The 17,662-nt window shown below is 30.8% G+C and overlaps 1 protein-coding gene across 1 annotated transcript in view; it reads right to left on the bottom strand.

The window, feature by feature from the left end:
* CAH7 (Carbonic anhydrase 7) overlaps positions 1-4,858 on the bottom strand; it is a 29,713-nt gene extending 24,855 nt beyond the window's left edge. Inside the window, exon 1 of the mRNA XM_065516217.1 lies at positions 4,364-4,858. Coding sequence (XP_065372289.1) covers positions 4,364-4,391 — 28 coding nt within the window. The 5' untranslated portion in view covers positions 4,392-4,858. The remainder of the gene's footprint in view (positions 1-4,363) is intronic.
* Positions 4,859-17,662: the final 12,804 nt, after the last annotated feature.

The following is a 17,662-nucleotide window of genomic DNA, read 5'->3' as shown; positions in this document are numbered from 1 at the left end:
AACCAAGAGATGTTTCAACAACAAATTCACAATTCTCAACCCTATTCTAGTCAGAAATATATCTATCCCAGAAGCATTTTGCTAATTTTTTTTTTGTCAATTAGTTGTGATCACAACCTCAACCCCTTGGCAGAAACTGATAATGATTTCAAACAATTAAAAGTAGGTATGTTCCATATTATATAAAAGCCTAAAAAATAAATATTAACATCGTCTAAATTATATATAAATATGTAGGTAATATTATAACAATCTAAGTACTAAACTGATACATACTTAAATATATGGATATAATCGTAATTATACAGGTATATCAGCTACAAAATAATTCACTTTTATCTTCGTGGGATACTTTTTTGTTGTTGTTGCTATTTTAAATCAGATACATATTTTATTTATACGTCAGGCATTGTTCTGTCAATGTTAGGGAAGCTCAAATGGGCAACACTGAATGCGAATATTTTAACGGCAAATTGGGAATTTCCTTTCAAATTTAGCGAACTTTTTTTTTGTTGTTGTTAATTTGTAAATTGCTATTAAATAATATTTTATAAGTGTTTTTGATGTACAATATACCATTATCTAAGTTTTGATTTTAATTAAAATTATTTGTTGTTGCTAAATGGGATTTTTGTGATTTATTTCATTCAATATTTTGTTATCATTTTCTAGTATTTAATATTTTTGTTTTAGGTTTAGTAAATATGTTCTTTGTAATTTTTTTTCTAATATAAATGAACTTTGTTCTTTTATTTTATCCACTAATAGCTAATTTTATTGTGGCATTTTATATTTCTTTTAAAATTTTATTATTTTACTTGTCGCTTCATTGGTGGTCTTTTATTATTATTATTTTATTTTGTTATTGACCTTGCTACCATTCCATAATTTTTTTAATTAAACTTTTATTTTTAATTAGTTTGCAAGTGATCTCTCTTTAAAGAGCATAGTTATTAATCTTTCATTTGTAGCTTGATAATACATAAATTATATATAATTTTGTTCTTTTTTTTTTTTTTTTTTTTCAAAACAAGATTTTTTGTAGAACGTGTAGATAAGGGTGACTTTTATTTGTCAATTTATTTATATATGTATAATTTTTTTTTGGCAATGTTCCTACCGAAATACTTTCACATGAGATTTATTGTCTTATTTTTTAAAAAAGTTTATTTATAAATAGAGAAAATTTGTGTTTTTTAAACAAGGAAATAAATTTAATTGAAATAGTATGTATAGAGATTATTTCAATATGTATGAAAAATTTTAGAATTTTAATACGGCACAATGTATGTTTAAAAGTAATTTTTAATGTTTCCAAGAGTATAAAATATATTTATTAAAATAATAATCATAATTAATAATAAAGAAGCAAAAAAAGTTTTTAGTTTTAACGGTATGATTAGAACTAGAACCGAACCCTATCCCCAATGAACCAATCAACGAACCAGTTCTATAACAATTTTCATCCATCTAGGGCAATAACAGATCTTTCATAGTAAGAGATCTAGAACTAGAACAGGTTTCTATCGTCAAAACAGCAGTTGTGTGACTAGTTCTGTATCAGTTATTTTCCCTATAGTGATAATTGTAATCATACATTTTAACGGATGATTTATTCATCAAGAAGTGATAGCTACTACTGCTAGAGTAGTTACTAAATTATCACAGCAAAATTTAAAGAAATTAAAAGGAATAGTTAGTTGCAAGTTTGGTGAAACAATTGGTAGCAGAGATTCCAAAATGTTATTTTCAATTCATATGAAGTTTTTGAACTAAACCATTTCCAATTGAATTTCAGAAATTTCCAATTATATTTCAGAATTTTCGAAATTCAATTTCAGAATATTCCAATTTTATTTCAGAATTTTTAATTTATACTTAAAAAGTTTCTAATTGTATTTGAGAATTTTCCAATCGTTTTTCAGAAATTTCTATTTTTATTTCTGAAATTTCATTTAGTATTGCTATTAGAATTTTCTGAAATACAAATGGAAATTTCTGAAATACAATTAGAAAATGCTTAAATACATTTGGAAAATTTTGAAATACAATTGGAAATTTCTGAAATACAAGTGGAAGTTTCTGAAATATTATTGGAATATTCTAAAATTGAATTAGAAAATTCTAAAAAATATAATTGGAAATTTCTGAAACTTTTCTTTGCAACAAGTATTCAGCAGTAGATTAAACTTCTTATAATAGATAGTTTGACATTTTCAAATATAATTGGAAATTTCTGAAATTCAATTGGAATTTTCTGAAATACAATTAGAAACTTCTGAAATACAGTTGGAACCAAATCAGCAGTTATGTGACAAGATCTGTGTCGATTTCTATCCCGTTAGGGATGATATAAATCGTAAATTTGAACGGTTGATTCAACAAGGAGTGGATTTTTTTTTGTTGAAAAAAATTAAATAAAGCTTTACAAATGTGGATTCATTTGGCTGAGAATTTAGCAAAGAAAACAAAAATCCTACTGAGAAAGTCTGTTCTTCACAATAGTTTTCTTACAAGATCATTTACATAAAAGTGGAATGTAATTAAAAGGAATACAATTTCGGTGAAATCATCGATAGTTGAGAAAAAAATCCTACTGAGAAAGTCTGTTCTTCACAATATTTTTCTTAGAAAATCAATTACAGAAATGTGAAAAGTAATTAAAAGGAATGAAGTGAAATCATCGATATCAGAGTTGTTATGTTCAAGTAACAGATCCCTTTCATATGTAATTTTAGAACTAGAACAGGTTCATAACGCCAAACCTGCAGTTATAGAACTAGTTCTGTGTCATTTCCTTTCCTTTAGGCATGATCGAAATCGTACTCTTGAACGGTTGATTCAAAAAGTAGTGGTAGCTTAAAAGAAAATGCAATAAAGCTTTTGCAAAAACTGAGAGTCTTTTCTTTCTTTATCATTTTCTTACATTATCATTTTCTTAATTGAATATACATTCTGAATCGGTATTACGATTTGGACTTAGTCTGAACGATTTGTAGTTAAGTAAAGTTAAATTACACGGTGACCAAGGTTTAAATGTTTTGATAAAGATTATATCCAGGGGGGTGAAAAAAGGAAAACCGAAAAGTTTTAATATCAAAAAGGAAAAAAATTTTCTTTATTAATAGAGACAATGGTTGACCTGGATCCGTGCCTAAATTAGATGCTTTCGTCTGTTCAACCTATCTATCCCAGTAGCATCACACTCAATAGAGTCTAGGATAGCCGAGCGAATAATTGTGATCACAGTTAGCTTCAAACTCTTGGCCACTGATTGAATATATACTTTTAAATATGATTGATCGTCTAATGGTCAAAATGTTTTTATCATACAACGAAGTTAAGTGGTTACAAAACCAGTCCTATAGGATAAATCGTAAGTCTAGCAAATGTTTTATCATATTTTTATACTATAAATACAGCGAATGTTGCCTATCATCCTTAATGGATAGATCAACTAATATTTCTATTAGAAGATCAGCGAACACAAAATGTTTATCTCACTCCCAGCACGCATAAACGAAGCAAAATCACTTTTATAGAGGAACAATGTCGAGCCATAAGGCGTTGAAGGAACTTAATCCATCAATTATTAAGTTTTTTTTAAACTGCTCATGTACAGGATTAAATTAAATCCCCAAAGAGATCTCAAAAACGGACTGAAGATATACATCAACGTACTTTTCTGGTTAAAACACTTTTTGAAATTTAAGAATACTGACGTTGCACTGGCAGTCTATGGGATTCTTGTGAATGAAATGGAATATCACCAGTGACCTGTTCTTTGGTAGGTACAAAATTCCTTCTTTTGTCCTGATGGAGTTTTTCAGATAACCTGGGCTTTCTTTCACATTTTAATAGATTTTTTCATATTTTTAGAATTATACAGAAGTCCAGACATTATTTTTTACTTTTGTATCAAATTCAAATAAGTGAAGAAATAAGAAATGAAAATTCGAAATCGAACCGCAACTAAAATTCCGGAGAAAATTTTAAATTTTCCCGGGAATGGAAAAAGTTTGGGAAATTAGACCTCGGAGGTCAAACTAATAGGTAAAATGTTCGCTATAAATTTCGTTTAATCTGAACATAATAATATTCTAAAATTAATATATTAAAATTAAAAAAAAAAAACTTCAAAAAGAGTAAATAAAATCTATAAGTATTTTTAAAACACAATTTTTAACTAACCCCCTATTCTGAACTTTATGATAAACACAAAATTATAATAAAAACAATTTTAATAACAATTTTCATAAAAAAAAAAATAATTTTTACTGTTATTATAATTTGTTCTTATAATAAAGTTAAAACCAAAGTTATATAAAAAAGAATAAAAGCAAAAAGTTATTAAAATATTTACCGGCAATTATTGTAACAAATGACAACATGTTGAACAAATTTTGTTAATTATTATCCTTTTTTCCAAAAGCAAATATTGAAACCACAGTTTGTAAATATGTATGTAGTATTCAAATGTAAAATGATATCTTTTTTAATTTCCTTTTTTTTTTTGTTAAATACACGCACAAAATTGCAACCAATAATAATGTATGCAAATAAATTAATTTATTTATTTTTTTCTAAATAAACCACAACACGCGATTTAAATAAACAGTTATATTTCTTTATTAAGCTAAAGTGTTTGTAAACTTATTTTTTTTTGCATTTATTGTAATTAAAATTTTCGAAAAAATAAACCGTTAATAAAACTTATATTTTTTTAACTTCCGGTTGGGCACCACTCAATGTTTATCCTCTCTCAGGTCTAACAATTTAGTGTGAGTGTGATTCTTTACGTTTAATAATTTATATTTGATTTTAATGTATTATTTTCTTGTATTTTCTTTTTAATCTAAACTGTTACGTTCAAAATCTGAACGATTACTGAAAATTTCAAAATCATCGAGCAGTCGAGAGGCGTTAAAAAAAAATTTAAAAAAAAAATGTATAAAATAAAACAAAAATAAAAACACACAGTAAAGAATATTAACAAACGCTTTACAGAAACGACAGCCAACAAATAAAATAGCAAACAAAAACACAAAATTTTACACACATCTACGAGCACTCTATAAGGAAAATAAAGAATTCACCAACACATACGAGCAAATTGAACTATAAAGCAAAAACTAAAACAACAACATGAGTGAGCAACAGAAAGTAGCAACAATAACAACCGCAAATGTATCTGTGTATGTATGTATGCTACATTATGAACCAGTGACGGATTGTGAGTACAATGGTACTTTTTTTGGTACTTAGGTACTGGCAAAGAACACAGAGAAAACACAAGTTTTTGACCTTAGATCTTCCGATTTTTGCCATATTCGTAGACTGGGTCAACACTTACCCTTTGGAGTCCTTTTATTTACATTTTTATTATTTTAAATTTAAAAAAAACTCGCGATTTTATTCACAAGTTTTTGTAAAATTCAGCCGACAATAATTTTCCCGATAGAGCTAGATTTGTGTCTCTGTGGCAAGGAGTGCTATCAAAAGTTTAAACTCTTTTAGATCACCGGCAGACAAAAATTCTACTGAGAGAGTATTTTCAACGCAATTTCATCGACAGCAATATGGAATGAAATTAAAAGGTACAGTTTCCTATCGCCTAAACTGTGATCATGTAACTAATTATGTGACAGATCCTTACCCTTTAGGGATGATCGAAATCGTACTCTTGAACGGTGATTCAACAAGGGGTGGTAGTTTAAAAAAATGGAATAAAGATGTTGCAAAAACTGAGAGTCTTTTATTTAACCTGACCTATCTCTCGCATCAATAACTTATCAATGGACCAACAGTTTTAACATTTTTATTCCCAATTGTGGTGAAACATCTCACACTAAAGGAAATTATTACACACCCTTCTTTTCTGGAAACCTCGAAAAGGTTAATTGATATTCAAGTTAGAATGTCAGTGAACACAATTCTTCTATTTCCCTCTCATCAGCAAGCATTTTCCATACATTTGTATCGATTTTCATTTAGATTCATAATTTTTGATGAAAAAATAGATTTTTCAATACAAACATTTTCATATTAACGACGCAAATCGAAGTACTAACGACGCAACTTCGACGCCATGCAACGCAAACTGGAACAATATCGACGCAACTTCGAAATCACAGAAATTTTAAAAAGACGCAACTTCGAAACCAACGCAGAACGAAGCGCCGCAAACCGGGGTATTAGTTTGATCAAGGTTGACAAGCGATTCGAAATATTAAAAAGGTAACGGTGACGCTAATTTGGATTATTCCTGTAACGTTAAATTCAGGCTGATTTAAATTATTAATAAAATTCAAGGCGGTAACGGTATTTGCCTGTGTAAGTTGGTAAAGGTATCGGTATTTTCTGTAACGGCATTGCTGCAACGGTAGCTTAGCAGTAACAGTAGTTGAATATGAATATTCTTAGAAATTTGAATGTTAAGTATATCAAAAATTACGGATTTCCCGCCTCGTAACTGAAAGGGCAACACTACTCCTGTCAGTTGACTCCTGTCAAACTTTGAACAACCTGGGTTATTTAATTTGTGTTTGACAGTCATTGACTTGAGGAGAAAATGGAAAACAGTGAATTTCGTCTGCTCAATAAGCAATATTTTTTGCGGAAAAAACATCATTCAAACCAAGGAAAAATTTAATAAATACTATGGGAACTCTGGACCATCATTATCAATGGTAAAAATGTGGTGTACTGAATTTCATTGTGGCCGTACAACCAGAAAGGTGCCGAACGTTCTGGACGCCCAGTTAAAGTCTTTACACCCTTAACAGCCGATCGGAGATTGGTAGATTGTAGAAGAAATAGGCATCTCACATAGCTCAGTGGTTTCATTTTTGAATGATCACTTGGGTATGAGAAATGTTTCCGCAAGATAGCAGCTTAGGTTTGCTCATAATCGGTTACAAAAAAAGGGTGCACGCATCCATGAATTAGGTACCGAATTGCTCCCTCACCCATCGTATTCTGCAGATTTAACCCCGAGTGTCTATTTTTTGTTTCCAAACCTGAAGAAATGGTTCGGCGGAAAGAGATTAGACTCCAACGACGAAATCATCTCACAAAAAAATACCTACTTTGATGATATCGACAAATCTTATTTTTTGGAAGAGATGAAAAAATTGGAGAAAGTACATAAGAGAAAACCTGTGTTTCATTCAAAAAGTTACGGACTTATTGACCCGCCCTCAAACTTTAAGAACTTAAAATGTAGCCGGATTTATTGCTAATCAAATGATTTAGTCTAATTATTCCGCATTATTTTGTTGTGGCTGAATAAATTGAGTTGGACTGATAAAAATTCGGTTATTTAAATTGTAATTCAACTGTCGATTCGATAGCAAAACTTATGCTAAAATGTCATAATACAGAAATGTGTTTCATAAGTACTTTTCCTCTGGTTTCAATGGTACAATTTATAATTTGTATTACCCATCCCCGTTAAAAACCCACTGTATAGAATGTGTTTATTCGTAAGTATGTTTGTTGTAATTTTCACATACATACAACAACATATAACATGTACTCGTAAAAATTACTACAGTAGTGAACTGATATACTCGTAAAATTGTATCTGAACAAAATAAAAGAACAAACATAACAAACAACAAACGATTCAATGAATGCATGAATGAACGAACAACCGACGACTACCAACCACAGTTCGCATTCTATAAGTTCAATATTAAATACCGAATATGCACCACTACAAACACAATCTGAATTTTGTATTTGTTTAAAAAACATTAAACTGCGCTCAAACAGACAGCGCTTATCATCATCATCGTCCGTCACTCACTTCAAACAAAATTGCAGCAATTGTCGCCAAAAAAAAAAAACAACAAAATTTAATGTAAAGTGCCAAAACAACTAGACTAGACAAAAACAAAACGAAACAAAACAATTTCATTTTCATTCGTCTTCTAATCTCTTTGTCTGGCCCAGCAGTTCTAAAAGTAGTCAATGCATCCCTAGCATACGCTCTATTGTTTACATTCGGGTTGTGTACGTGTAAATTAACGAAATCTTCTTCTTATAGACAGTAATTTCCAATAATAACTCGAATTTAAGTACTTTTGGTTCATTTGACAATTATGTGCTCTTTGTAATGCATTGAAAAGTAAATTGTTTACATTATACTTCACAGGTAATCTAGCATGAAGCCAATTGTTACTTTAGTGTCTCTAATTAATCTAGTCAATGCACAGAATCAGTTGTCACAAGTATGTTTAAATTTTTCATTTTCTTTTCACTTTAAGGATAAGCCATTTTACTCAATATAAAGTATATATAAAGGGTGTCACAGTAAGAGTACACTTTTTAAATTTAGTGTCATTTTCTTTTTGTGCAACTCTGAAATTTGGCAGCTGTCACATACATATATTTATTCCGATTATTAAAAATTGTTAATTGTGAAAACTTATTTTAAAAAATTGGAATGTTATGCTGAGACCGCTCTAAAACTTCGTATAGATTTCAGTCGAGAAAGTGCCAACCAAAAGTGTCAAAAAATTTTAAAAAACTGGGACGGCTATAAACTTAAGACTCTTGTGCATCAACATACCGATCGGTTTCTTGAAAACAATGATTCTGTAAGCGAGAGTTTCGCCGAAAACCCGAAAACATTAATTCGGCATTGTTTTCAACAACTTCAAATTTTACGAAGCACTACTCAGCGAATTTTGATAAAAGACCAACCTTCATGCATTACTCTGGAGCTCAAACTAGCAGATCATGGGAAGCGCCGACAACTTCGTTCATTGGGTAATGGATCAAAGTGAAGTCAATGCCAATTTTTCAAAATAAGCCATCTTCTCCGATGAAGCGCATTTCCATCTGAATGGCTTTGAGAATACGCAAAATTGTCGAATTTGGGGCTCAGAAAATCCTCATGCAATACACAATGAGGAACTGTCTGGTGCGGATTTTGGTCAGGCGGCTTGATTGGGCCTTACTTTTTTGAAGATGAGGCCGAAATTGCAATGACTGTGAACGTTATTCGTTACAGGAACATGATGGATCTGGACGACATGTGATTTTGTCGATTTGTTGCAGCAACGATTTCCAGAACAAATTATCTCAAGATGATCAACCAAGATAATGCGATTTAACGCCGAGGCGTATTTTTTCGGTTTTTGGCTATAATATCCATACCACGGGCGGGGTTATCGGAACCCTTTACAAAATGATTAAGAACATATTTTGGCCATCTAAAATAGGTTACTATATTTTGATATCGAGTATGCGATTTGAGAATTTTTGCCCTAAAGTTGAATTTTACATTAAAAAGTAGGCATTTTTTGAATGGACCTGGTCCCCAAGGTATCAAAAAGTATACATTTTTTTCATTTAAAATATTTGAGGTAAAGTTAGCTTTTCAAAAAGTACAAATTCATTATACATCCTCTTAGATATTTTTTAGATAACTTAAAAAGAATAAAAGTACTTTTTTCCCCAAAAAATTGCGAAAAATCGCCTTTTTTAATTTTTTTTAAATTCAAATGCATGTAACTTTGGACTCAGTCATGATTTTTAAACACTTCTTTCTTTATTGGATATATACATGTATTGTTAATCCTATAAAAGAAAATTGGATAAAATCGGGGAATATTTGGAACCGCGGTCACCAAAAAACAGGAGTAGGGTGGGTAAAAATGTTGAAAATTTAATTTTCAAATGCGAATATATCCTAAGCTATAAGAGATAATTGATAGCTACGACGAGAAGATTCTATATGTGTAATTTTTTTTAAAATCGGAACACAGACGAAGAAATAGGATCATTTTAAAAATTGAACATACCCGAGGTGTCCTACTTTGGGAACCTCTGGTCCCGCTCCTGGTGGGCTCATGAGGTCCAAATTCAAAACTTAAACTCGACTACACTTCCTCTTAGCGCATGTGAAATTTCATTCAAATCGGAGTAAGGGTTTAGTTACAGATTTATTTCCCTCTTTTTTTATTCTCATACCACTGTGCGCCGTGTTCTTTTTTTTGGTTTTGTGAAGTCTCGGGCTTATGCGAGTAAACCAGAAACAATTTCTGAGCTCAAATCCTTTCGGAATCATGGAAAATTTAATGAAATGAGAAATGGCCTGCCGTGGGGGCCATTTTCTTTATAATCCAATAAAAAAAATTACAACTATTTCAAAAAATACGTGTTTATTCTTACTGGAAAACCCTTTATAATGGTGGGTGTATTTTAATTTTACTGTTCTTTGTTAGATCAATCTGTGGTCATTTCCAAAATCTAATTATATTAAACTAGACCTTAAGCTTCTTTATTCACCACTATTTTATCCAAATTATTCCATTTTTCTTTAGTTCGAATAAAACGAACAATTCGAATAAGAGATTTTAACTTGTACGAATAAATCGATCATACATTTAAAATTAATCGAATGTTGCTAATGGCTGGTTTCAAGTTGCATTATGTTTTTCAACATTTTTATTTCTGGATACTTCCAATTGTGGATAATGTTGTTTACCGGCCGATTAACATTAGTTAACATAACTGTGGACATTATTAACATAGCTGTGGAACATAAAACATTGAATATAAACTTTGAGTGGATAATTGTAGAAATAGAACATTCATGAAGCTATTGGAAGGAAGATGGCATAAATAGTGGCTGCAATTGCAGTCGGTGTTTAAAATTATTCGTTATTCGAAAATGGTAATTTTTTTATTATTCGTAAGAAATAGTTCGATTATTCGAACGATCATTATTCGAATGGATATCTTACCACTAATAGTATCTCACAAGGTCAATTTACATATAACTACTTTGGACCAGCTATAAGACATTCACTTTGTAATACATGCAGGGCTTAGGAAACACAGCTATTTATGTAACTAGTGGTCACCCTAAATTACAGGTAAAATCTTTAGTTCGGGACAGTTACCCAGAACTACTGGGGTCTGTATGTGTATGAGTGTGTGTGTTTATTAAAATATTTATTTATGTTTACACCGGTTGTAAACTAAGTACATACCAGTACAACTAACTATTTTATTATGTTTTATTTTTGTTGATCATGGTGTTTTTAATGATCAATGTTGATGATTTAGCGTTTTTTTTTAATATTTCGATTAATTTCATATGGCCATTGATTGAAGAGAGCGTGGGAAAATTACTTAATATGTATGTATGTTTTGTAATAATATTTAGATCGAAACTCAAGTTGAGGTAAATATTTTATAAAGAAAATATTGTTTACTCATCGAAACAATATAGTTTAATACCTACATACACTTATTTTTATTATGCTTACAGTAGAGCAACAATTTTAACAGTTGTATTTTCCACCGCTGATGACAGATTAAAATATGTATGTCATGCATTCGCATTAAAAACCATAATCAATTTCCTATAAAAATATGTGCTAAATTTAAATTAATTTACAGTCACTTAAGATTTGATTAGTCAACAAATTTTCATCGTCAGTTGTAAGTCATCAGTTAATTCATTTCATAAAAAATGTTAATAATAGTCTTATCAAATAAGGTTTTAACAGTGAAATGAAAAAGAGTGAACATCTGTCATTAGTCCTCGAGGTCTAAAGGTCAAATATCACGAAAAACATTTTATTTTTTTATGAAACTTGGCACACTCCATCTCATTGTTCAGAGGATTAATCCCACCAAGTTTGATTGAAATTAAATCAGAGTTTAACAGATTTGTGTGACCTTTGACCTATAATATTTCGCGCAAGGCATCTGTGATTTATGGTATCTTTAACAACTTATTTAAAACATTAATTCGATATATTCATTCATTTAATTTCGGTTTTTTGCCAATTTTTCCACATAATTTCAATGGCCTAAAAAGAAACTGAATAAAGTAGAATTCTACGATACGATTTTATGTTGGTAATGAATTTGAACTTTTAACGACATTGTTTTAAATATTTATTGGGTGTATAACTTAAAAATGCGGGATCGACAACAGATGACGTCTCTTTTGAACCCGTCATTTTGACATATCTGTTGTCATTTATTTTCACTTAGTTTTTGAACAACAAAGTTTTGAAAATGTTGTATTTTGGAGGAAAAAAGTGCCACTGAAGCTCACCGAAGCTTATCGTGAATGTGTTCCATCGGTTTCAACGTGTGAGAGATTGTTTGTGCGGTTCTGAAGTAGTGCTTTTGACACGGAAGACAATGATCGCCCACGCCAGCCAAAAAAGTACCAAAAGGGTCCTGTCTCTTATATGCTGCTCAAATCTGGCCAGACCATCACAAAGCGATCATTAAAACCATAATATTCCATCATGACAACGCTCGGCCACATGTTGGAATACCTGTTTAAAACTATTTAAAAAACAGTGGTTTGGATGTTTTGCCTCATCCGTCTTATAGTCCAGACCTTGCACCGTCCCACTACTATTTGTTTCGATCGATTCAGACATCTATCTCTCTGGGATACTCAAAAACCTCTTTCGATTATAGAGAACGAGAAAAAAATTTTTGATGAAAAAATATTTTTCCCGAAATTAACCAATTCGCACTTGATCAACAAGAGGGTATTAACTCAAAATTTTAAAATTTTCAGTAGAGGTTAAAAACTGTTTGTTGTTACATTTTAAGAGAATTTGAAAATCTGAATACATAATAGTATATAAATTCCATTTAAAAATATAATTACATTGTTTTTCTTTTAAATTTTTCCAATTATTGCAAAAAAAATCTGTTTTTTGAGTTAATACCTTTTTTCTGAAAAAATGTGAACAATTTTATTATAAAAAGAGTCACATTTCGAATTAAAATCATAAAGTAAAACAAATTTTATCAACAAAACAGTATCAACTCAAAATACAACCAAATATAAATAAAACAATTTGATTATTTTTAACTGGAATAAAGGCTCAACTCAAAATAATACCTTTTTTATGAAAATATACGATGCATTTCTATTTCAACTTTTGTATTAACTCAAAATAATACCTTTTTGTTGTATAAAAGTAGTCACTACATTATCACGAAAATGGTCTCAAATGTTGTTTTCGAGATGAAAGAGTAATCGGAATACGTTGAAATGTTTACAGTAGATAGATATTGATGTTGTTAGTTGATTTCTTGAAAAAAGTGAAATTTTCAAAATTTTGAGTTAATACCCTCTTGTTGATCAAGTGCGAATTGTTAGTTCAATTTTCTAAGGTTATACCAATCGTTGTAGGGTTTTTGAAATCCCTTTCATATAACATCGATATTATATAAGACATTGCCTTAGTAATCTAGATATAATTAAAGTATTAGTTGTTTTTTGCTAATATCTCAGCCATTTGTTCCGATAATCCCGAATTTAAATAGCAACTGAACCAGGACTGTGATGTAGTTTTTGTTTTCAACCGGGTTATACTTAATCTGTCCAGGTTCTTTAAAGGTCTGCTTCCTTTGAAATCTTATTTACCACAGAGCTGTCTTGTATCTTTGGAATATATTTGTTAATGGGCAACGCTTCGTCCCTCGGTCGGCTAACTGCTAAATATACATAGCAATCCCAGGATATAAATTGTTCAGCTCTCATTGGCTAATTACAACTTGTTGGCTAATACTAGCTAATGAGTACAATCCGACGGAAAGTTGACATAAGGACATGGCAATATTGTCAACATTACCCCCTGTCTATACTTGATAAATATTTATCAAAATAATTAATGACGTTTGTTGTCAAGACAAAGATGTCTGAGCAAAAGAACTAAGCAATAATACAAATCAATTTTGTCATAACGAAGCAATAATACAAATAAATGGAGACTATACCTGACAATTTTTTATCTCGACAACCATTTTGACGTTTATCATGATAAAAATTTATCAGGGGGGTTACTCTCTATTGCGATGCGAAAGGTAAATGCGTTAAGAATACAATTTTGTACTCTGTATCGTCTACGCAAACGCTTTCGCAATAAGAAGCAATACTGGCACCACAAAATAAACAATAGCGAAGAATGACAAAATTAAATGTCAAAACTTGTAAATAAAAACATTTTAAACTAATTTTTTGTGCGATGCGAAAACGCAATAAAGGATATCAATTGTACCATTTTTCTTTCGCATCGCAATAGAGAGTAACCCCCCAGGTATAGACAGGGGGTTATATGAAACGATGTACTTTATGGTAAAAACTTGAAAAGCTTGTTTTCTCTTAGAATTTTTATAAACAAATGTATTAAATATTCAAACAGTCCAATAATTGATTTAGTTTACACGCCATTACAAACTAAACGTATCTAATTATCCTAATAAAATGTTAATGTTTTCAATAATAAAAATTGAACACAACACAAAAATCATTTAATTATTGCGGAAATTCATGTATTTTGCTTTGAATAGAGGTTTTTATCGGTAGTTAATCGCGATTGTGTTTATTGTTTTTGGCCGTTTTTAATGTTGTTTAGATTTAAACAACACTGTTCGTTGTTCCCTGATAAAGTTTTCTATTTAGTGTGTGTGTAAACGATGTCGAATTTTGCCTGGGTGTGCATGAGTTTGTCAGACTGTGCGTATGTGTGTTGAAGAATGTCCCAGCAGTTCTTGGAGACAGTCCCGAATTAATGATGTTACCCATCATTTAAAGTGGGAACTAGTTACATAACTAGCTACGTGACTAGTTATTTTAACACGTGCATGTCCTAAGCAGGGGGCCCTCATTGATAACAATGAGACTGTCTAATAGCTGGTCCAAAGTAGTCAACGCATTGGATTCACATACTGGTTAAATAGCGACATGTATCTTACTAGCTACCTAATTGGAAAAAAAGCTATCTAACTGGAAACTTGATCAGCTACATAACTAGTTATTTTAACATTTACGGGTGCTAATTGACCTCAAATAGTGAGAAAAAAATACATATCATAGACAGTCCAATAAAGATTGCTTGTAAACAAACCTTCCTTCGACAACTCTCCAATAGATTACTTCTGGTGGGTAAAATAACTACTTTCTAAAGTGCAGTACAAAATAAACGTTTAAAGTGAATTCACTATAGGTTACTAAGCCACGCTAAAGTTGACTTCACGCTTATTACATGAGATATCATTATATTTAAGCAAAAATAGAAATAAACTGTATGAGAATTATATCAAGACAATTTGTATAAAACTAGTTTGTACGAATTACTAACGAAACCTTCACTCTAGATTACTTAGAGACATTTAAGTGACAGTTGTCTTCACGCTAGATTACATGGGATGTAAAAAGTTACCAATTGTCTTCCTTCTGCACTACAAAGAGCACATACGAGCCAAATGAGCCAAAATATATAAATTGGAGTCAGACAAGTGGTCAGACATTAGAGACAATTACTGTCTATAAGGGATACATTGACTACTTGATTAACTGCTGGGGTTTGATAATGATAATGATTTTACAGAAAAAAAAAATCATACCAACCCACATGCATAAAGGTTTGTTTGTATGGATCTGTAAGTATGCGGATATTTAAACATCTATTGAATATTTCATATTGTTGTATTTTGTCTAGTTTAGTTTTTTGTGTTATTTTTTTTATTGACATGTGTGAGAGTTTAATTAGATTAAAACTAGAGCGTTTGTACACCTTTATTTTTTAATTATTTTATTTATAATTGTAACAATTAAATGTGTAATGTGTGTGTGTTTTTTTTTTGTTTCTTTTGATTTATGTATTTTTGCTGTCATTGATCTTGTGAGAAAAGTAAACGTGATTTGTTTTGTATTTTTGTGGTTATAGCGATTTTTCTGTACATAAGGATTAAAGCTATTGAATTTCAAAAAAATTACAATGATTAATAAGAGATTTAAGTGATTTTTGATTCGCTAAATCCAACAGTTTGATTTTAGCTACAAATGAAAGGAAATAAAGCATTTTTGCCTACATTAAATTCTTACAATGTACTACGCGTACATTTCTAGCGTTTTCTGTTTTGTTGCAACGCTTTGCCGCTTGCATTGTATTTAATCATTGACTTAGCATTTTCCATTAGTTTCCCTCACTTTCACTCATTAATTTTCCCTTGACATTGTGCATTGTAAATTGCAGTTAATCAATTATTTTAAAATCATTTAAAATTAAAATTCGTTTAAACGAATATGAACTCTCATGTAACAAAAACGTTACATACAATTAAATGTCAGCACATACGGGGAATACGTACATAGAACAACAAATATATTGCTGTTACAGTTTTAACAAAAGTCTCACAAAAATAACAACAACAACTTTTATTTGGTTTATAATAATTCAGTAAATAACAAATAGAAAACAACAAATTGCATGTGGGTGCAATTAATTTCTTTTTACAGCACGAAATTGTAATTATATCTGTAAATTAAAACAAAAACAAAAAACTAAAGAAAATTACAGCGGTCAGAAAGTCAGTGTATAAACAAATCCATCTCTTGCTTTTCTTTTGCTGGATAAAATGCAGAACTTGTTTTGGAATAACATTTAAAGAAACAATAAATAAAGAGGTATTTCACTGATCTCAGTTGAGTTGAACACTTGAATAAATGCTAATCTTATAGATTATATCGTTTTTGGACTATCAGACAGACAACTTCAAACTGATTTTTAAACATATACTTATGTACATCAGCTGAGAAATAACATAACCTAAAGACCGCTTATTGACAAGCCATCGTTTCGGGCGAACAAGAACAATACATCGGCAGAATTAAAAACACGATCGTTCATGTTCTTCCCAGCTGTTCTAGGAGATTGTCCCGAACTAGTGATTTTACCTATCATTTAGGGTGACAACTAGTTTAGCTACGTGGCTAGTTATTTTAGCATGTTCATGTCCTACGCATTGTCTGATGTCTGGTCCAAAGTTGTCAATGTATTGGATTCACATACCGGTTACAGAGTCAGTTACCTTACTAGATACATAACTAGTTATTTTAACGTATAAGGGTGCTAATCATAGATATGCCAATAACTGATTGCTTGTAAATAAACCTTCCTCCAACAACTCTACCATGGATTTCATCTGGTGGGAAAACAACTTCTTTTTAAAGTGCATCACAAAATAAACGTTTAAAGTGACTACACTCTAGATTACTTAGATAGACTTAAGTGACAATTGTCTTCACGCTAGATTACATGGGATGTATAAAATAACCAATAGACTTCCCTCTGCTCTACAAAGAGCACTTACATGTAAAATGACCAAAAATATATAAATTGGAATCAGCCAAGTGGTCAGGCATTAGCCACAATTACTGTCTATAAGGGATATATTGAGTAGTTGCTTAACTGCTGGATTCTGTGTAGGGAGAACATGTTCTCTTCATATACAAGATTTATGTGATGACTTTTTTTGTGACTTTAAGGGCACAGCTACACGTTCAATATATATTGTGATATTTGGATCGCGATCCATTGTAATGGATCACGCAAAATTAGGTTATTCTGCGATTTGGATCGCAGACTAGCCTAAGGGCACTGCTACACGTTCAATATATATTGTGATATTTGGATCGCGATCTGGATTTCAGAATATTAGGGTACTGCTACACGTTCGATAGATATTGTGATATTTGGATCGCGATCCATTGTAATGGATCACGCAAAATTACGTTATTCTGCGATTTGGATCGCGATCCATCAATACTGCATGCTACACGTTCAATAAATATCGAGATACTGGATCGCGGTCAATATAT

The sequence above is a fragment of the Calliphora vicina genome, chromosome 1 (assembly GCF_958450345.1).
Source record: "Calliphora vicina chromosome 1, idCalVici1.1, whole genome shotgun sequence".
Lineage (NCBI taxonomy): Eukaryota > Metazoa > Arthropoda > Insecta > Diptera > Calliphoridae > Calliphora > Calliphora vicina.
Note: the sequence above shows the minus strand (reverse complement) of the source record. Positions and strands in the feature narration are given on the sequence as shown.